This window comes from Protomyctophum bolini, assembly GCF_963924005.1.
Source record: "Protomyctophum bolini genome assembly, chromosome: 9".
Taxonomy (NCBI): Eukaryota; Metazoa; Chordata; class Actinopteri; order Myctophiformes; family Myctophidae; genus Protomyctophum; species Protomyctophum bolini.
In genome coordinates this window covers 44,249,575-44,272,372 of record NC_137870.1, presented here as the reverse complement: position 1 = coordinate 44,272,372, position 22,798 = coordinate 44,249,575, and the positions used below count along the sequence as shown (strand labels likewise).

The window sequence follows — 22,798 nt, the reverse complement described above, 5'->3', positions numbered from 1 at the left end:
ATGGGGTAAACTGGAGGGGGGGGTCAGGAGTTTAGGCCTTGCCCATCACGGGGCTCCCAGGGGCCGAAATCGACTCCATGGAGGACTGCTCATCTGACTCCGGGATCAACTCCTCCTTATCACTGTGTGTGTGTGTGTGAGGAGAGAGAGAGGGGGGGAGGGAGAGGGGTTATTCATTTGTGGGGGGAAAAAGAGCATTTGTTGGCATTTCAAAGTGAACATTTGTTCTGTGTGCGCACATACGTGTATGGCGCGACAGTCCTACAGTCATGAGTTCCGACACCTTACCCCCAAAACCCAACTCTAAACCTAGTTGAGACTGAGGTTAGGGTTAGGAAACCCAACTCTAAACCTAAAGACAGGCCGGTTGAGAGTACTGAGGTTAGGGTTAGGAAACCCAACTCTAAACCTAAAGACAGGCCCGGTTGAGACCGAGGTTAGGGTTATAGGAAACCCAACTCTAAACCTAAAGACAGGCCGGTTGAGACCGAGGTTAGGGTTATAGGAAACCCAACTCTAAACCTAAAGACAGGCCCGGTTGAGACCGAGGTTAGGGTTATAGGAAACCCAACTCTAAACCTAAAGACAGGCCCGGTTGAGACTGAGGTTAGAGTTATAGGAAACCCAACTCTAAACCTAAAGACAGGCCGGTTGAGACTGAGGTTAGGGTTAGGAAACCCAACTCTAAACCTAAAGACAGGCCGGTTGAGAGTACTGAGGTTAGGGTTAGGAAACCCAACTCTAAACCTAAAGACAGGCCGGTTGAGAGTACTGAGGTTAGGCTTAGGAAACCCAACTCTAAACCTAAAGACAGGCCGGTTGAGAGTACTGAGGTTAGGGTTAGGAAACCCAACTCTAAAAGAACGACTGACGTAGAAGACATTTTTTTTAGAATCTGATCTCAGGTCAGAATGAAAACTGTCAGGATGTAGAAGACATTTTCACAATCTGATCTCAGGTCAGAAATACCCCTCAAGGTTTTACCTGACGGTGGAGGCGCGGCGGGGCAGGGCAGTGTAGCGGGAGCGTCTCAGGGTGATCACCACCAGGACGGCCAGCAGCAGAGCAGACATCACCGCCAGGGTGGCGACCAGAAAGAACGCTGTGGAGACACCAGGGGGGGCAGTCAGACAGATATTTGGTGAAGCCACTAAGGAAATCGGGACTTCCTGAAAGTTCATATAATGGCCTGTTGTGGCGCTGTCATTGGGCCCAAAAAACCCCCCATAGCTCCATAGAGGTCCATGTATTTGGGCCCAACTTCACAAGTCTCATTTCTCATGTCATAATATTCTTTTTGGAAAAGTATGGTCCCATTTAATAAAAAAATGACCATAAAGTCGCGTATGTTCTGAGGGGCGTGGCTACCGGTACAGTCTATGATCGGGAGCCACCCCCCGTTGGAGTCAAAATAAAAACCAACTAAGAAGAAGGGGGGGGAGGGGAAGTCCCGCCTCGTTGGCTGGGCCAGCCAATGGCTCAGCTGGGCCCAAACGGGTGGTCACCCCCAAAATGACACTAATTAGCCCGCGGACCCGCATTTGAAAATATATGCCAAGGAACCCCCATAAGAGAAGATTGTTACGGCTCTAGCAGTGATTCTCAAACATTTTCATTTCAAGGACCCCCCCCAGGTTTGACCTGAATTAGGCTACGGTCCTCTATGTAATGGCATTTCTGTCTCGGGAACCCTCAATGTATATTGTAAAATCAAAGTTATTTTAACTCTGAGAGTGTACAAATGGACCCCACTGCCTTAGTTTACATTGTAATACTTGTACCTGCTGTGCCTCTGTTGCGTTGCCTGGGAAGTCCTCGCTCGCCTGGAGACAAACGAGACACGATGTCGGTAAACAATACGTTTAAGCCACAGTTTAAGTTTAAGCCACAGTTCTAAAATATATTTTTTATCCCACGATTTTTGTAACCCATTTTTCACCCCTGTGTCAATCATCTAATGTGATCCTGGGCTCTACACACCCTCCACCAACCTAGTCCCCATATATGGGGGACAAGGGAAGAGCAACGGACTTGAACTCATGCTTCCTTCATGCCTGAGTGTCCAATTTGCTCCTTTACACCTGACAGGGGGGAGTTTCCCTGGTTGGACGTATAGCACGTGGAAGGAACACGTTATTCCAACCAGTTCCTTTCCCCCTCCATCAGGCGCCCCGGCTGGCCAGGGGGAGGCAGTTTATAGTGACCAGGATTACTGCATGTTTTTAGTGAGGGTACCTACCCTATAGGGGACACGGGGAGAACATGCAAACTCCACACAGAAAGGCCCTTTCACCAACCCCGCCTTCGGGTATGGGCACTGATGACGCGGAGGAAACACGCCGCCAGCACCCACAGCGTCCCGAGCGGGAATCGAACCCAGGACCTTCTAGCTGTGAGGCGACAGCACTACCAACTGTGCCACCGTGCCCCAAGAGCGCCACAGTTCACCCAGACATGGGTGGGCAACTTTGACGATGGAGAGGGCCACTATTTCCACACTCACTCCAGAGGGGCCACATTGCATAGTACTGTCGTAGCAAAAATAGCCGATCTATTGTTTTTATATTTGAATTGAAATCCTGAATAATCTTTTTGCTATTTTTTTAATAGCAAAAAATGGCATTTTTCAAATGCATTTACAAAATGCAAAATACAAAAAATACATTGAAATCAATAATGTATCAGTATTCTGATATTAACCGGAGGGCCGCATTAAGTGAAGGTGGGGGCCACATGTGGCCCTCGGGCCGCCAGTTGCCCATGTATGACTCAGAGCCATCTAATAGAAGAGTTGCGACATTGAGGGGGCAGAAAACAGCCCGGTCACGTGGTGGTCCATGTACTCGCACGAGCCCATAGACTCCAGTCAGTGCATTCCGTAAACTTCCGGTTGCATCCCCATTCAATACCTCCGGTTGTCCCCGTTCAATAGAAGTCTATGTAGAAGAAGCCGCGCCATTGGGACCGAAGCCCCATGAAGTGAGCGGAGTTTTGCGTAACTCCGTCTTACTCTATTACAGCCAAATTCCAATACCCAAAACCTGGGCCACTCACTCGCTCACTCACACTGGCACGCTGAAATTGGTGACCTGCCGAAACATGTGACCAATCTTGTGGACTTCACACAACTTACATGGCGGTCTTTAACCCATTTTGGGGCGGGAACCCCTTTTGGTGTTAGCAATTATGTTATGCTTTAGCTATTGAAAAATAGCAGATCTACAAGCTCATAGCGCGCCACCGGGTGGCGCGCTACGAGCTTGCAGGTCTGCTATTTTTGAAAAAAACGAAGAACCACCGACATAGAAACATAGCTTTTTCAGGAAACATATTTCAAGTTAACGGGCACTCTTACCGACGGCGCAGCGGTCCATGCACTCCTCCGAGGTCAGGTAGCGGTTGTTGTTGCCGCGGCAGCCGCCGTAGACGAAGGGTCGGCACGACCCGGAGTCTGCGTGGAAGTAGAACTGAGGGAAGTACGCCCGGCACGGGCCGGAGTCGGACGCACTGAGGCAGAACTCTGAGAGAGAGAGAGAGAGAGACAGAGACAGAGACATCAGACGAGGGCTTTTCAGAGTAAAATCTGCACTCTAGCGCCTTTATTCTGAATAATTCCCCGGCAGACAATTTGTTAAAGGGACACTTCACCCTTTTTGCAAAAAAATATATGTTAATGACGTTTAGAAGCTTTAGAACACTTCCCTGGGGGTCTTTATGTGTGTAATATGTGGTTTTAGATATTTTAGATTGTAGCAGTGAGCCTGTTGTCTCTGATGTCATGGACACTGGGCTCACTTCCTTCCTGGACTACATGTTGTCTCAGTAAGACAGCTCTCCCCCCTATCAACAAGGAGGAGCAGTGCACCAAAGAATTATGGGAATTGTAGTCCAGGAAGGTAGTGAGACCAGTGTCCATGACATCAGAGACAACAGGCTCACTGCTACAATCTAAAATATCTAAAACCACATATTACACACATAAATACCCCCAGGAAAGTGATCTAAAGCTTCTAAACGTCATTAACATATTTTTTTTTTTGCAAAAAGGGTGAAGTGTCCCTTTAAGTAAATGGTGTATTTATAGGACGCCTTCATCCAATGCGCTTTACATAGATTGTGCATTACATTCACCCAGTCACACACACATTCATACACCGATGGCGACAGAAACCATGCAAGGCACCAACCCAGCACATCGGGAGCAATTAGGAGGTTCAGAGTCTTGCTCAAGGACATTTCGACACGAACTCTGGGGGGAGCCCACTGCAGGGTTCGAACTGGGAACCTTGCGGTTACCATTCCACCGCCCCGGTAAGTGAAACATTTGAGGGGGGGTTTTTTTCCCCCACCACTGACCTGCATAGCTGCCAGCATCCACCTCGACTCGGGGGGGTAGGACCTTTCTGGAGGAAGGAACCACTGTCACTGGAGGAGAGGAGAGGAGAGGAGAGGAGAGGAGAGGAGGAGGAGAAATATTAAATCCCCCAAAAAAGAATCAATATATATATTATTTTCTCCAGTAATTTCATGAAGAAATCAAAGAAAAATCAATACATTTCTTACATTTGAAAAAATATATAATAATGGGGTATAGTGAAAAGATAGGCTAGGCAGGCAGACAGACCTGTACAGACAGACAGACCTGTGCAGCAGACAGACAGACCTGTGCAGCAGACAGACAGACCTGTGCAGCCAGACAGACAGACAGACCTGTGCAGACAGACCTGTGCAGACAGACAGACAGACAGACCTGTGCAGACAGACAGACAGACAGACCTGTACAGACAGACGGACAGACCTGTACAGACAGACAGACCTGTGCAGACAGACAGACCTGTGCAGACAGACAGACAGACAGACAGTACCTGTGCAGGTAGCCGTGCAGCTCTCCTGGCTAGCGTGGTTGTTCTCGTTGCCGCGGCAGCCGCCGTAGACGAACACCTGACAGGCGCCGGCGCTGGGGCTGTAGAACCAGCGCTTCATGGAGGCGCGGCACGGACCCGCCACTGGCGCCGCCTCGCAGCGATCTGATTGGACCACACAGTTCAAGTTGGTTCGTCATTTACATCAGTGGTTCCCAAACGTTGTCACGTCATTGACACGTCATTGACACCAATTAGCCCCGACACTAAAAAGCCCAAACAGACTCATAAGGGTCTGTAACTCTATTATATTATACAAATAATAGGTCATCAAGCTCACGTGCCACATATATCATTTTATTAATTGTATCGCCCAGGAGGAAGAAATTGTACTTATTCCAGTTGTTGCAGGACTAAAGCTTTAAGAACAAAGCCTCGTCAAAGTTGGTGTTGTGACTTTAGATGGTGTCAATTACTTGCATGAGAGGCAGTTTGAGGATCCAATGGAGTTAGGAGGTTTTGTCCGATGCGATTCTTACTACTTTTCATTGAATCAATGTTTTCGAAACAACACACAGACGTAAACGGTGTTCAATACCACTGATTTATGCAAAATATTTTTTTTTAAATCAAATTAGTTTTCCTCCCGACAGCAACGATATATTTCAAAAGATTAAAAAAAAATTAAATGTAACAAATCAAACAGACAAAGCTCAGAAATTCCATAAATAATAAGGAAAAGCTCGCAACGCAGTGCGAAGCGACGCGTTTGCGAGCTTGTAGATCTGCTATATCTTTGTCTCCTCTTTGTCTCCTATGCTCAAAATGTCCAACGTAGCAGTGAGCTGTGGTGATGCCTACCTGCAAAGTCCTCCTGGGACATCTCTGGGAGAGAGACCTTCTGATCCACTGTCACACCTAGAGAGAAAGAGAGAGAGATGATTTCCTGTTTTATAGGAGTGTATATTTGTACATCTCTAAGCGTTCTGATGAATTGAACATGGTGGACCCTGTCGTAAACAAGTGTAATGTTTTATCACGGTGTCGTCCATCAGTAACAGTTTTTGTATCGACTTGCGTTTGTTTGAAATGCACCCATTCTGCATACTGTGAAATAAAACAATAATTCAATCCTTTTCAATCACGTAAGCAGAATAAATGGTGCAGTGCCTGTTGTCAACCACTAGGTGTCCTACCAGACCACGGGATCTGCATGTCCCCCCCCTTTTCCCCTCACTGTATACGTTTATTTCCCCTTTTTACCTCCTTTTATGATGATTCCTGTTCTGTTCTTTGGCTATATAGAAGTGTCTATTTGTACGTCTCTAAATGTTTTGATGAATTGAACATGGTGGACCCTCTTGTAAACAAGTGTAATGCTTAATTGGGTCGTCCACTCACAGTTAACAGTCTTTGTATTGAGTTTGTGCTTGAAATGTACTGTAATTCTACAAACTGTTAATAAATATTTCAATCAATCAAAAAGCATAGACCACCGTTTCCTACATTTTCAGCATGCAACCAGTGTTGTTTTTGACAGCAAATTTGTATTTGTCCTCTCCTCCGTGTCATCAGTGCCCATGCCCAACATATTTATTATATGTTCCATGGTTGTTTTGTCTGTACAGTATGTATGTATGCGTATAGTTTCATGTTACAAAGTGGACCACAATGGAAACAAGCGAAGGCTTTTTTGTGTCTAAGTCCATTTGGCGTTTTTTTAAATGATGTCATTTTCTGTAATTTTCTTAAACTGCCAATAAAGTATTCTATCTATCTATCTATACCCGAGGAGGGGTTGGCGAAAGGGCCTTTCTGTGTGGAGTTTGCATGTTCTCCCCGTGTCCCCCTAGCGTAGGTACCCTCACATGTTCTATTGTTCTCCCCGTGTCCCCTAGGGTAGGTACCCTCACATGTTCTATTGTTCTCCCCGTGTCCCCTAGGGTAGGTACCCTCACATGTTCTATTGTTCTCCCCGTGTCCCCTAGGGTAGGTACCCTCACAAAACCATGCCGTAATCCTGGTCTCTAAACTGCCTCCCCCTGGCCAGCCTGATGTGACGCCTGATGGAGGGGAAAGGAACTGGTCGGAATAACGTGTTCCTTCCACGCGCTGCGTTCGGCCGGGGAAACCGTCCCGTGTCGGGTGAAAAGAAGCAGCTTGGACTCCGCATGCATAGAAGGAAGCATGAGGTCAGTCCGCTGCCCGCTTACCTGTGGTTTGGGGTTCCTCTGCATGCTCCTCCATCTCCCTGGCCTCTGCTTCCACAGCATTCTCCAACGCTAGAGAGAACAGACGTGTAAACACAGCAGAAAGATGTCTGAGCAGCGCGGCACGACATCGCAAGCTTGTAGATCTGACATTTTCAGTGAAGCAGAACACTGCTTTATATGGTCTATACTACAGTGTAGAAGGAGTGAGGTAGGTGTTGTACTTTGGAAGCTGAAGGGGTCCAATGCCATGCGGCGTCCTGCTTTGGCCACAACCTCTGCTGGGGTTTCCTCCTCGATGACACTTCCTGGGAACGAACACACTTAAACCTTTAACAACCTGGCCTCTCTATTCTGGCCGTGTCTTTGCAGGCAAACATTTCACGCGCACACACACAAGAAAACATTAATTTGAGACATTACTACAAATGTGAAATATAAAAAATAAAAAACAGTTGAAATGTGTGAGCGTGTAGATTGTAGAAGATATTGGTCACACACACACACACACACACACACTAGAGAATGGTAGCTTCTCCTCTGCCTTCATTCATGCATGCACTTTATTATATCATATCCAGTACAATCTACGGTGTTCTCGTGGTGACATTGTATTGCTGCGTGCGTGCGTGCGTTGTTAGGACAGTCTAGACACCCATCAATATTTAATTGTCGTCGCTGTATATGAGTCACAAAGCCTCCCATTTCCGTCTACTCAACTCCGAGTCTCATTGGTGGGCTGTGGACCAATCAGTGTCCTGCCCTATACCAGTACAGTGGCATCATCGATGGGCATTCCAAGCTAACAGACACCGCAGCCTCTCTCTTCCTGGAACTAACAGACACCGCAGCCTCTCTCTTCCTGGAACTAACAGACACCGCAGCCTCTCTCTTCCTGGAACTAACAGACACAGCAGCCTCTCTCTTCCTGGAACTAACAGACACTGCAGCCTCTGTCTTCCTGGAACTAACAGACACCGCAGCCTCTCTCTTCCTGGAACTAAGAGACACTGCAGCCTCTCTCTTCCTGGAACTAACAGACACCGCAGCCTCTCTCTTCCTGGAACTAACAGACACCGCAGCCTCTCTCTTCCTGGAACTAACAGACACCGCAGCCTCTCTCTTCCTGGAACTAACAGACACCGCAGCCTCTCTCTTCCTGGAACTAACAGACACCGCAGCCTCTCTCTTCCTGGAACTAACAGACACTGCAGCCTCTCTCTTCCTGGAACTAACAGACACTGCAGCCTCTCTCTTCCTGGAACTAACAGACACCGCAGCCTCTCTCTTCCTGGAACTAACAGACACCGCAGCCTCTCTCTTCCTGGAACTAACAGACACTGCAGCCTCTCTCTTCCTGGAACTTTAGCGTGCCGAGCAGAAATAGACTTTTGTGTTCCGGCATTCATTTACAAACCCACACAGATGTTGTGAGCTTTAGCTAGCGAGAACATTTGAGTTATATGGAGGGGGTGAAAAAAGACAATTTTCCTTTGTTCCATTCTGGACGGGAACCTCTTTTGGCGTTTAAAATCATTATGTTATACTTTAGCTAAAAATCACACCCGTGTGAACCGAGTGGTGCAACTCCCCTCTCCCCCTGCCTCTCTCTCTCTCTCTCTCTCTGTAATTAGCAGGGAACATTGCAACACTATCTCTCTCTATCCGTTTCAGCGCCACTTTTGCTGTTCCTTGGAGTGGTTGCACCACTCAAAAATAGAAGATCTACAAGCTCATAGTGCGGTGCCATGCTATGAGCACTCTGTATTCTTTATTCGTGTTTGCTGTGCTTGTTCTGTTTTAGTTGTTTAGAATTTTTGTTGTTTTGAATGTTACGCTATCTGTGCTGCTGCATTGTCTGTAAGGAAGTAAATAAAAACTAAAAATAAGTTTTACGGGTGCAGTACTTAGTTTAGACAGTTTTTGGTTTAGAGTAGTCATTGGTTAGACCAGTCATTAGTCCTACAACTACAACCTATCTCAAACCCTCACCCTAACCCTAACCTCCCACGGGAGGCAGCACACCTAAACCTAACCTTAACCCATGTCTAACCAATGACTAGTCTAAACCTAACCTCCCACGGGGCAGCACACCTAAACCTAAGATGAACCCATGTCTAACCAATGACTAGTCTAAACCTAACCTCCCACGGGGCAGCACACCTAAACCTAACCTTAACCCATGTCTAACCAATGACTAGTCTAAACCTAACCTCCCACGGGGCAGCACACCTAAACCTAACCTTAACCCATGTCTAACCAATGACTAGTATAAACTAAGTATGCACCCTAAACCTAACCTCCCACGGGGCAGCACACCTAAACCTAAGATGAACCCATGTCTAACCAATGACTAGTCTAAACCTAACCTCCCACGGGGCAGCACACCTAAACCTAACCTTAACCCATGTCTAACCAATGACTAGTCTAACCCTAACCTCCCACGGGGCAGCACACCTAAACCTAACCTTAACCCATGTCTAACCAATGACTAGTCTAAACCTAACCTCCCACGGGTCAGCACACCTCCTAAACCTAACCTTAACCCATGTCTAACCAATGACTAGTATAAACTAATTATGCACCCTAAACCTAACCTCCCACGGGGCAGCACACCTAAACCTAACCTTAACCCATGTCTAACCAATGACTAGTCTAAACCTAACCTCCCACGGGGCAGCACAAGTATATGACTCTTATGTACCTGTCCTGTACACAGCATGTAACCATAAAGTACAACCTTGAACACTGTACTCTGGGAACATTTTTAATAGAGGACTCAAACAGGAGCATCTTCTCTATACACGGCTGTATTGATACTTGGTACTAATTTACTCTCAAGTATTACGTGAGAGTACTTGTTCCAGCACAGGTGGAGTGTGTTATTGTTTTGATGCAGAGCTACAGATCACCTGACACTACAGAAATATGAAACCATACAGGTGTGTGCGCACACACACACACACACACACACACACACACACACACAAGAGGACGGCTGTCATTTTTTACGATGTCTTTGCCATTTGAATCTGAAATGAATTTAACCTGAATATAGCAGATCTACATGGGCAGCGTCCACTGCAACGTGGCGTGTTGCGTGCTTGTAGATCTGCTAATTGTGGCTCATGACACCCAAGTAAGTATATAAATCAGAACAAATACTCCAAACCCAACCCTTGAATCCTAACCTGAGTCTGTTCCAAACTGGGCATCTAACTCTAAACATAGTTTTTTACAGGATACAACAACAATATTGTCTTGTGAGAACCCGGAAAATGGTTCATCACAATATTATACTATACTTGTGGGGACTTTACGGCCTATACAAGCTAATACAAGCGACACACACACACACAGTGGTTGAGCCATGAGTAATGGCACTATTTAGGGCCAGCTATTGGTGTGTGTGTGTGTGTGCTCTGCTAGAATTACACGCCTCGTCGACACAAAGGCATTCGACAGCTTAGCTTTGTGCTTGTACACGGAAGTGACATCTGTGTGTGTGTGTGTGCGCGCGCGTATGTGTGTGGTGCATTCATAGGGCCAACTGCCAGCCAATGTCAACAGGTGGCTCTGTGGCGCAATGGATAGCGCATTGGACTTCTAGTAAAGGCTGTAGCAATTCAAAGGTTGTGGGTTCGAGTCCCACCAGAGTCGCGTTTTGACAAACGGCACACGTTGCAAAATGGATGATTGTAATGACAGAATAATGCAAATGGTTGATTGTAATGACAGAATAATATCCCATAGCTGATCGGGAGAAATACAAACAATGTGAAATACAGTACAACAATGTGCTGGGTTGAGGACTTTTAAGAGCGATTTGTTAAATGCCTGTATTGTAATAGTAAGACCCTTTTAATACGTTAAAGAAAAATATGTGCGTGCGTGCATGACATGCGTGTGTGCGTGAATGTGTGTGTGACTGTGTGTGACTGTGTGTGTGTGTGCGTGCGCGTACCAGTGACTCCGCTGCAGGCGGCCTCGCACTCCTCCCGCGTTTCAAAGTTGTTCCCATTGGCTCCGCAGCCTCCGTAGACGAACTCGCGGCAGCTCCGATTGGCCACGTCATAGTAGAACTTGGGGAAGGCGGCGCGGCACACGCCCACCTTCATTGGCGCGCGGCAACGACCTGACGGAACAGAGACACAGACAGACATTTTGTTTTTTAAATGTATTATTATTATTATATCAAAACGGGAAAAACGGTGGGCGCCCGCTGCTGGCCTAGCGGTCCAGGCGCATGTACACATATAGGCTCTTGGCCTGACAGCGCGTCGCGTGTTCGAGTCCCGTTCATGACGACCTTTGCTGCATGTCTCTCCCCCCTTCTCTCACTCGCTCTTTCCTGTCTGTAATCACTAACTATCAATAAAAAAAAGACACAAAAGCCAAAAACAAAATCTTTAAAAAACAGGAAAATCTTCATAAATTCATTTTTTTCTCCCCGTAATTTTCTTGAAAAAGAAAATCTAAGAAAAATTCCAACAATCAGAAAACAAATGTTTCAGAAGTAGTGAATATAGCCTCTGGTATAGTGAAAATACTCGTTTGCTTGTAGATCTGCTTTTTTCACTAATCCAAGGCAAACGTCTAATGCCATTTTGTGTGCCTGATAAATAACAACATTGTTTGGGAACGACAGACAGACAGACAGACAGACAGAGGGAGGTAGTGTTCTGTATTAGTCAGCAGGAATAAGAGGCCAGAGCCACAGAGACAGGCAGAAGAAAGCAGGGCTTTAAGTTTCCATAATGTTAATGTGTAAACAACACTGTCTGACCAGTCTAACATGTTTACGTGCACGGCACGCGTGTCTCACACACACACACACACACAAACACACACACACACACACACAAAATATACCTTTAGCTCTTGTCTGATCGCTTGTTGATTCTATACTAAATCTAACCCAGACGATACCATTGGTCAATATTGATCTGGATTCATTGGAGGTAAAGTACAGCAACGTATTGACACAGGGTGACATGTATGACTCTCTTATCTGGTTGTTGCTTATGTGTTCACTTAACCCCTTTTGGTGTTAGCATTATGTCATGCTTTAGCCGTTGAAAAATAGCAGATCTACAAGCTTTTTAGAATCTGATCTCAGGTCAGAATGGGTTTTAACCCATTCTGAACGGGAACCCATTTTGGTGTTAGCATCATGTCATGCTTTAGCCATTGAAAAATAGCAGATCTGAGCTTGTAGGTCTGCTATTTTTTTTGAAAAATCGAAGAACGACTGACTGACATAGAAACATTAGCTTTTTCAGAAAACCGTCAGGATGTAGAAGACATTTTTTTTAGAATCTGATCTCAGGTCAGAATGGGTTTTAACCCATTCTGAACGGGAACCCATTTTGGTGTTAGCATCATGTTATGCTTTAGCTATTGAAAAACAGCAGATCTACAAGCTCATAGCACGCCACCGAGTGGCGCGCTACGAGCTTGTAGATCTGCTATTTTTGAAAAATCAAAGAACGACTGACATTTTTAGAATCTGATCTCAGGTCAGAATGGGTTAATCAGACCAGTGTGTGTCCAGTGGAAACCTCGTATGAATCTGATCTCAGGTCAGAATGGGATAATGCCCATCCGTCAGCGCTGTCACCATGAGTCAGTGCTGTTGTTTTGGAGGGACTGAGTGGACATTCCATCAGGGCCGGGCCGGGTGGGGGAAAAAGGACACATGAATGGAAAACTACAATACATCACAACAGTACTATAGAGCGTCGCAGTCCCTCCCCCTTTGGCCTTTCAGAACAACGAGCGGCCCAGGAAATGAATCCCAGTGCATTTTTCCCCATATAGGCATTTCAAAAACGTATTTATTTAAAGACCCTTTTAAGCGTCGTACGAAGCCAACTCTCGTCGTGACAAATCATGACGACAACACACAATATTTTGGACCAAACAAATAATTACAAAGAAGAAAAACAACAAAAAGAAGTGTTGTATAACCTGCCGTTTTTTTTCTACTTTCTAATTCTTTGTTTGGTCCGAAAAATTGGTTCGAAAAATTGTTGTTTGTTGTCATGATTTGTCACAACAAGAATTGGCTTTGTCCGCGCGGCGTAAACGTCTTTAAATGAATACTTTCTGAAAAGTCCATGAGGAAAATGAACGGGGATTTCTTTTCCGGGTCTCTCGAGGGGGCGGGACTGCGACGCTCTATAGAGCACCAATGTCTGACGCAGTGTTGATTTTAACCCATTCTGACCCGAGATCAGATTCTAAAGATGTCTTCTACATCCTGACAGTTTTCTGAAAAAGCCATGTTTCTATGTCAGTCGTTCTTCGATTTTTTTTTAAATAGCAGACCTACAAGCTCTTAGCGCGCCACTCGGTGGCGCGCTAAGAGCTTGTAGATCTGCTATTTTTCAACAGCTAAAGCATAACATAATGCTCAAACACCAAAAGGGGTTCCCACCCCCCGAATGGGTTTTAACAGCAAATTTTGATTTTAGTTCTAGTCAAAGTCTCTTGAATAGTTTTCAGTTTGAGTCACCTGGAATGTTTTAGTGTTATAGTCTAGTTTCAGTCGACTACAATAATAATAATAATAACACTAACAGTCGACTACATATACCAGGGGTGCTCAAAAGGTAGAGCACGATCTACCAGTTAGATCACAAAGGATGTGCAGGTATAGACTACATGACATGGCCCCTAAAACATAAATAATTTAAATAAAAATATGTATAATTTGGCATCCGACACTTGAATTAAGGTGACTTGATTGATTGACATAAAGAAACGGCCTGTGTGAACAGAATACTTTGTTTTCAATAGTGTCGAGCACAATAGTGTATAGCATTAGGGCCGATTCATACTCCTATTTATATTATATATTATCACTGTTTCGGGGCTGTAGTGCCGAAATGATTTCGGCTCGTCAGAAATTTTCAGTAGCACCGAAGAGCCGACATTAGGACGGTACCCGCCCCCCCCCCCGAACCTCAAATGACGTCAAATTGTAGGCTCTACAGCGACTTTTATTCGGCTCTAAAATAGGAGTATGAATCGGCCCTTAGAAAGTGACATACAAAAACAAAAACTATTTCCATTTCCCCCCGCCCCCTATATTTCCCATTCCAAGTGTATTTGTCATGTTCTTTAAACTATTTTCAGCAATGATATCCTATTTTTTTGGGTGGGTAGATCTTGTTGCGCTGGTCATTTGAAAAAGCAGCTCTCAAGTCAAAAAAAAGTCTGGGCACCCCTGTGACATATATATACAGTTGATTTAGTCACCTAAAAAGTATTTTGCCTGATGGAGGGGAAAGGAACTGGTTGGAATAACGTGTTCCTTCCACGCGCTACGTCTAACCAGGGAAACCCCCCCCCTGTCAGGTGTAAAAGGAGCAACTTGGGACACTCATGCATGAAGGAAGCATGAGTTCAAGTCCGTTGCTCTCCCCTTGTCCCACCATATATGGGGACTAGGTTGGTGGAGGGTGTGTAGAGCCCAGGATATCACATTAGATGATTGACACAGGGGTGAAAAATGGGTTACAAAAATCGTGGGATAAGAAATATATTTAAACAAATATTTTGGCGGGCCGTGATTCCGTCGTAATGACGGATTTTACACTAAAATAGCCGATCTACAAGCTCACAGCGTGTCGCGCTGCGACGCAATGTTGTCATTATATTCAGATGCCTAAAATCACCAGAATACTTGCGATCCCTTGCTGGATAATTGTTAATCGGGCGATTATGTAATAATTGTTGACAGGCCTGTTGTGTCACCAGGAAGTAAAAATAGACATCAGAATGTCATTCCTTTGTCCTGGGTCACGCCTTGCTGCTGGCTGGGGACAAACACCTCGCTCAACCACTTTCTAACCATTCTGGGCAATGTTTTCTGCCAATTCACCTTTAGCTATACTTCCCACTTGGACACGTTTATTCCAATGTAAATATCACGTATTGTACACATTAAATACTGGTTCATTTCTGGAACCAGACCTTCAAAATCTCTTCCAAATCCGTCAACAAAAGGCCTGCCGTATATATGCACTGGAGAAATATGTGCGTGACATTTTTTTTTTCTTTTTTAAACAATGTTTTATCATATATAGGAAAACTATTGGCGGAGAGGTTTGTCTAAGCCACGTTATGCTTAGCTGTGATTGGACCATAGCAGTTTGGGGAGGGTCGGCTATAGGCCCGGCTATAGGTCAGCCCGCCAGCCCGGCATGTCAAGTAGCCAGTCCGGTTCTGGATAAGCATATCATCTGAATATCCTCCCAGGGTTTTGACCCGAGGACGATTCTACAAATGGCTTCTAAATCCCGACAGTTTCATGACATGTTTCTATGTCAGTGGTTCTCAAACATTTTCATGTCAAGGACCACCAAAAATATATGTAATTGGCCGCCGACCCCCCCATCTGAATGTTTGTTGTTCCAGGGACCCCCTCCCAGAAGCAAAGATTTGAGTTAAAAACGTTCACTCTGAAAGAATATTCAAAGATTTGCGACACATTTCCACGGTTTAATTTTTGAGTGGTGCAACCACTCCTACAATCAGCAATGTCCATGTACCTACCTGTGTGTACACCTGTGTGTATGAGCCTGAGTATGTTACTGATTTATACCAGTAGGGGGCGGCAGAAACAGAGGGAGGGGTAGTGCTGTGTAATGAGAGAGAGAGAGAGAGAGAGAGAGAGAGAGAGAGGGGGGGGGGGGGGGAATTGCACCACTCAGTTCACACGTGTGTGATTTTTTTTTTAGCAGAGCTCATAGCGCGGCACTATGAGCTTGTAGATCTGCTATTTTTCAATAGCTTAAAGTATAACATAAAAACACGAAAAGGGTTCAGAATGGATTAAGGCTCGTCCTGTTGTCCGGGACAACTAATGAAACTTTCTGGACACAATTTACAATTTAGGCATTTAGCAGACGCTCTTAATCCAGAGCGACTTACATTAAGCAAGAACAAAAAAGCATGGGAATACATCACATAAAAAGCATTTATCATGAAACATCCGTAAGCTAAAAAAGTAACAGTGGAATATCTATATAATGAAACTATACATATAAACGATATTATTAAAACTTGTCCGTTGGGACAAGTGATTCTTGGTTTCATGCTTGTAGATCTGCCATGTTACGCTAGTATTTGTCCCAGAACTAGATTGCTTTAAAGCAAGTGGTTGAGCTGATTTTTTTTTAAACTTGTTTATTGCCATTATAAAAAGGTAATTTACAGGAAATTTGTTTCATATTATAAGACATTTTCTCTCAGTTCATTTTTTTTAAAGTGTAAAAGTAAAATAAGTGACATTACAAGAAAAATAAATTACATAGCAATACATAGTAATATTATTTGCCTTGGGGGTGAACTTGGAACTTCTCACTATGATATGGGAGGTTTTCATTCAGGGTATCTGGGCAGCATTTGTAGAATCTGCTTCCAGATATTCTGCCACTAACTCCCATCTCCTTTTGAAGTTAGGGAGCTTAATGTGTGGCCGAGTTGATTTTTAATGCAATATTCACCGGTTTTTGCTTGGGACCTCCTCATGGGACCACACTGTGAGAACCACTGGTTCTAAATTATACAACAGTCTATATAATAAATAATTCAACGTTAGTTTAGCATTAGCGTCGGGTTACTCACTGTAACCATCACCAGACAGTGTAGCGACAACATGTTTTTCCAGCCATGCATGGAAGAAAAAAAAAACAATGCATTCACTTCTTAACAAAACTGGTTCGGCAAGACATTCTGCACTGTAAAATGCTGTGTTCATTTAACTCCAAGGTGTACACATGGAACCAAATGGACCCTTACAGGTCTGGAAGTGAACAGATGGGACCAAATGGAACCTTACAGGTCCATTTGGTTCCATGTCAGCTTAGATAATGGAACATTTTAGATGTTAGTCTATGACGAATTGTTTTGGTTAATACTTTTTTTTTTATTGATAACCTTATCAATCGATTAGGCGGATAAGCTGCGGCTATATTAAAAGAATAACTGAGACTCTTAATGTCCCTCAATGTCCAACATAAAAATCTACATTTTGCTGATAGAATAAAAAAGGCATATTATATTCCTTAATCAAACATGTATATGGCCTTGTGGTTAGAGTGTCTGCCCTGAAACTGGGAGGTCGTGGGGGGGGGGGGGGGGGTCAAACCAACTAATCAAATGATTTCCCGAGCGCGGCGCACGCTGCGACTCACCGCTCCAAGAGACGGGTCCAATGCAGAGAACTACATTTCACTGCTCGGTAACATAATGTGTGACAAATCGTATGACATTCCCCGTTTCCAGACCTAAGTGGAAAACGGTTTTGTTTTTTTTCCATCCACCAGCTGTCTAAAACCCCGGTTTTTCGGCTGTCCGCAGCCGAAAACGTGCGCAGCTCTTTTGATAGTGTGGCCAGTACCCTTTGACAGAACAGAAGCCACGACCTACCTGTGTTGGCGCCGGTGGCGTTCTTCTCCTCATCTCCGTCACCCTGGGATGTTTTGGGGACATCGTTGTCACTCGGGGACTCGGAGGGGGGCACGAGGCCGTCGCTCTGGGACTCTGAGGGGGGCACGAGAGCGTCGGAGGTGGGCACAAGGTTTTCGCTCGGGGACTCGGAGGGGGGTACGAGGCCGTCGCTCTGGGACTCGGAGGGGGGCACCAGGCCGTCGCTCTGGGACTCGGAGGGGCGGACATGGTTGTCCTGCAGCGCCCTTCGGTAGGTCTGGAACTGTGTGTCGGGCTGGAGGACACAGTGGTCTCCGGCGCCACAGCCCCCCACCAGCACACACTGCGGGGTGCCGTCGTCCTGTTGGGGGGGGAGGAGCAGGTCACAATTGTCAGTTGTTTTTTTTTTTAGATCATCTCCATTTTCTTCATCAAAAACGTTTCCATGTACCCATTAAAGGAGAATTCCATACTAAAATTCAGATTCAGATACCTTTATTTGCCATTGTGTAAAACACATAGGAATTTGCTTTGACATTTGACATGTGTGCATTTCTTATCTTTTTTCACATAAAACGAAAAAACAACAACACGAAATACAACACCGTGCAGGAAGTATAAATATAAAGTGCAGAGTTTATGGATAGTGCAAAACATGACCGGTGACACTCCCTAGGGGGCAGGGGTGGGAGGGAAACCAGAGTCATTTAGCAGCCTGGCGGCTGAGGAAAAAAGGCTTTCTTACCTTTCTTTGTAGTCGTTACGTCCCCACCAAAGAGGTCCAGGTGTTATTTTGTGCAAAAGCTCCTTATTGGCTATTTCCCCTATACCATAAGCCCTAAATGAATTGCATTGAATGGGAATTGAATGGGGCTATGGGGTGTTGTGCTAATTCGCTTATTTTCATCACTCAAAATTATTATTTGTTTGTATATATATATATATATCCCTTCATAATGTAAATAATATCCCAAGAGGCACACTTTACTACTTATTTTGATGGAAATAAGCGAATTAGCACAACACCCCATAGCCCCATGCAATTCAATGCAATTCATTGAGGGCTTATGGTAGGGGGAATAGCCAATAAAATAACACCTGGACCTCTTTGGTGGGGACGCAACAACTACAAAGAAAGGTAAGAAAAGCATGGAATTATCCTTTAAGATTAAGACCCGAGACCAGATTCTACAGATTTCTGAAAACCCCGTGTTTCTGTATCAGTGGTGCTCAAACTATTGCATGTCAAAGGACCCCAAAAGTTATCAAAAAGTGACCATATGTTGCTGCTGTTCCACATACAGCCAACCAGTGGAGGTTTTAACCTTCGCTTTTATTATATCTCTGAGAGCACTCCATTTTTATGAAAAGATGCTTCTAGGCATGTTTTCTATTGCTAGTTTTATCTAAAAAAAAAATGAATAACCGAAAATACTAGCCTATCTACAAGCTCACAACACGTCGGACACGTGAGTGTCCGCTATTCTAGATCATCGCCATTTCTTCACCATAACCATTTCCTTCCATGTTCAAAGAAATGTCATATATTCAAAAATCCTGGTCTGCGCATTTCCACTATTTTAAAAGCATTTTGACAGTATCAAAATATTCATTACAGCCCGTTTTCGTGCCACGGTGTAGATTTTGGATTACCGCAGTCATGTATTTGTATAATGGAAGTTATTTTGCGTGTCTGCCATTATGAGTAATCGTGGTTTAAAAATGCAAAAAGGCAAACCGATATGTACAAACAACATAGCGCGCCACTCGGTTTGTAGAGCTTGTAGATCTGCTGTTTTTTGAAAAATCGAAGAACGACATTAGTCCAGTAATAATGTAATTTGACCTCAAACTAATTGCAAAAAAAAAAAAAACTCAGCTGATTTTGTATCTTACATATGTCCTGAATAACATACAAAAAGTTGCTCCTTGGGCTAATAAATAACGGCCATAGCCATAGCCGTCATCACAAATGTGATGAGGTCAGCACATTTGGTGGCAAGTGGCTATGGCCGTTATTAGCCCAAGGAGTATTTTTATGCAAAACTAATGCTTGGAATGGACTCAGCATCATGAAAACACCCTAGTTTGACATGTCACATGCTACTTAAAGCAAAAGGAAAATTTGAAATGATTTGCCTTATATAGGATGTCTATGGTGGCCATACTGTACAGGCCATTTTCAACACTTTCCCCTCAGACAATTTCAGGCAACTTTTTGTATGTTATTCAGGACATATGTAAGATACAAAATCAGCTGAGTTTGGGTTTTTTGCAATTAGTTGGAGGTTGACCCATTTTTCCCATATAATGCCTGTACTACATAGAAACATAGCTTTTTCAGAAAACTGTCAGGATGTAGAAGACATTTATAGAATCTGATCTCAGGTCAGAATGGGTTTTTTTTTTTTTTAAACAGTAATGTGTCACTGTCATCACAACGATGGTGAGAGAGATGGTCGGACTGACCTGGGGGGTCCCGATCAGGGCGAGGTCACACTGGGGGTCTGCGCAGCAGGCCCGCTGACAGGCGGCGGTCACATCGCTGTCGTTGGCAGTGAGGGGGGCCAGGAAACGAGCCCCCGAGTCCAGGGAGATGGGGTTCAGACCCTGGTCCGCTGAGAGGTCCCACAGGCACACCTGGGGAGGGAAGGAGGGAGGGAGGGAGGGGACAGGGGAGGGGACGGTTAGTCTACAATTCAGTCGTTCCCGAAACCTCTCAGCACGCGACCCAAAACAGAAATTATAAGTGATGTGTCGTAAGTTAAAAGGACAACTTCAGTTATTTTCAACCAAGGTTCACGTTTAGAGAAAGTAAAAGATGTGAGTGTTACATTTTTCTTAGTTTGCTGCTTTCTTTCGTTTTAAGGATTTTAGCGGTTTTTGACAGGTGGGGCTGCAGGGGCATTCGAGCATGGGTCTAAATATATAGATTACTAGATTTTATAGTGATTCTTTTTTTATTTTTTATTTACTATAGTCCTACTAGACGCCAAGAAATTACATGTGGCCACAAAAGATCACGAGATCTACTGAATGTGTCAAACTGACATATTGAGGCTATGACAGACAGTGTGGCTTCCCCCCAGTAGGCTACCTTCACATTCAGTAGATCCTGTGATCTTTTGTGGCCAGATGTAATTTCCTGGGGTATATTAGGAGTACTATAGTAAATAATAAATAAAAAAATCGTCATAATATTTTGTAAAGAAATACATATTTAGCCCCCTGTTCGAATGCCCCCGCACCCTGTCAAAAACAGCTAAAATCCCTAAAACGAAAGAAAGCAGCAAATGAAGAAAAATTTACACTCATCTTTTACATTCTCTAATAACAACCTAAAACATGAACCGTGGTTGAAAAAGACAAATTAAAGTTGTCCTTTAACAGAGCATTTCAAAATGCAAAGTAGGCTACTTTTATTTACTTTTTATTTCCACTACTGAAAGTAACTAACTACAATTGATTTACCCTGGACAGTCTATACTGACATATGCATTACAATATATTCAAGATAGCCTAATCAAGAGTGATTTACTTAAATAAGCATTCATAATGAGTTATTATGCTTATTTTAATTTGGTCCTGAAAGTAGACATATTTCTTTCAGAATGCAACGGGGTTTTTTTTTTTTTACGTTGAATTCTGAAAGAATATATATTGAAAGATTTGTGCCACATTTTCACGATTAAAAATAAATAAATAGGAGATCTACAAGCTCATAGAGCGGCACTCTGTTGCCGCGCTATGAGCTTGTATATCTGCAATGTTTTTGGAAAAATCTGCTATTTTTCAATAGCTAAAGTATAACATAATCCTTAAAACACCAAAAGGGGTTCCTGTCCTGAATGGGTTAAGAATTTTCCCTGAGTACAGGTAAAGATGTATTGGAAATTTGGCATCAACATATACAATGAATATGGCTACTTTCAGGACCAAAACATTGGTCCCAAATGTCAACTTAAGAAGTCAGAAGAATTTTGATAAGACCCAGAGTGGGGTCCGGGGACCCCCAGGGAGTTCCAGGGGGTCCCCAGCTAAATGATAGTTTGGAACCAAATGGACCCTTATGGGTCTGTAACTCTGAGAGTGTACAAATGGAACCATATGGGTCTGTAACTCTGAGAGTGTACAAATGGAACCATTAGCTACAGTTTGGAACCAAATTAGCTCTGGTCCAAGAGCTAGAACCAAAAAACAAAAAAATTGTACACTCTCAAGAGTTAAATTAACATTGTTTTTCACAATATAAATTGGGGCTAGAAATTCCATTAAATGGGGGTCCGTCCGTAGACAAATGCATTGTCTACAGATGTAAATTAGCTTATGGCTAACTCAGGCCCATTTAGAATGGATGTGAAAACTGACATGTTGATTAATGAGCATTGTCTCTGTCAAATAAATAAACAAACTGGCTGAGAATCACTGCCAGAGGCGTAAAAAAAACCTTCTCTTATGGGAGGTCCCTGGCGTTATCTTTTCTAATGGGGGTCCGCGGGCTTAATATGGGGGTCCACTGATATAATAAGACTATATAGCTCCGTTTGGAAACTATGTTTAAAGGGCCACAATACATCAGCAGAAAGATGAAACACAAACAATTACAACTCTAAGAAAAGGATTGAGTTTAACTCAAGAGATGATAATTCACATATAAACGAAGTGTGTGTGTTGCGTTTGTTGTCGTGTAGTTTAGTTATTATAGTATCCTACCTGGGCTGATCCATGGCTCAGAGCGAGGAGCAGACACACACACACCAACACCACACTCCTTAACATGGTTGTGTTGGACACGCAAATAAACTTATTATCTAAAACAATGTCGGTCGGTTCGGTTGTTGTTTTTTTTAAGTTGTGAGAGTTGAATCCGTCGAGCGTCGCGTCGCTTTCAGAGTCAGTGAGTTAGTGGAGAGAATAAAAACAAAACACTTCCTCCTTCAGGACTCTTTTGTGTAGATCATTCTCTGACGAGGAAACCAAACAGACCGGAATTACCTGATGAGGTGTCTGTGCTGAGGACACGCCTCCTCCACTCATTGTGTGCGTGTGTGTGTGCGTGTGTGTGTGTGTGCGTGTGTGTGTGCGTGTGTGTGTGTGTGTGTGTGTGTGTGTGTGTGCGTGCGAGTGGGTGTGTGTGTGTGTGTGTGTGTGCGTGTGTGCGTGCGTGTGTGTGTGTGTGTGTGTGTGTGTGTGTGTGTGTGTGTGTTTCAATTCAATTCAATAGGCTTTATTGGCATGATATTTTACAAGTGTTGCCAAAGCACAATGACAGATATGACAAACAAC

At 44.1% G+C, this 22,798-nt stretch overlaps 1 protein-coding gene across 1 annotated transcript; it reads right to left on the bottom strand.

The window, feature by feature from the left end:
• Positions 1-23: 23 nt before the first annotated feature.
• spint2 (serine peptidase inhibitor, Kunitz type, 2) lies at positions 24-22,464 on the bottom strand. Its single transcript, XM_080772993.1, has 13 exons — positions 22,226-22,464; positions 19,982-20,152; positions 17,513-17,873; positions 11,037-11,207; positions 7,297-7,380; positions 7,076-7,144; positions 5,724-5,780; positions 4,866-5,027; positions 4,357-4,425; positions 3,360-3,520; positions 1,782-1,893; positions 985-1,102; positions 24-122 (listed from the first exon to the last, which is right to left on the bottom strand). The coding sequence occupies exons 1-13, from the start codon at positions 22,289-22,291 to the stop codon at positions 32-34; spliced, it is 1,692 nt and encodes a 563-aa protein (XP_080629119.1). The 5' UTR covers positions 22,292-22,464; the 3' UTR covers positions 24-31.
• Positions 22,465-22,798: the final 334 nt, after the last annotated feature.

Bases quoted from the DNA above. Each gene is read 5' to 3' on its own strand.
- spint2 (XM_080772993.1), bottom strand. From the start codon at position 22,291: ATGTTAAGGAGTGTGGTGTTGGTGTGTGTGTGTCTGCTCCTCGCTCTG. The intron at 5,028-5,723 runs GTAGGCATCACC...TGGTCCAATCAG, and splicing joins GTCCCAGGAGGACTTTGCAG to ATCGCTGCGAGGCGGCGCCA. The intron at 123-984 runs GTAAAACCTTGA...ACACACACACAG, and splicing joins CGCCGCGCCTCCACCGTCAG to TGATAAGGAGGAGTTGATCC.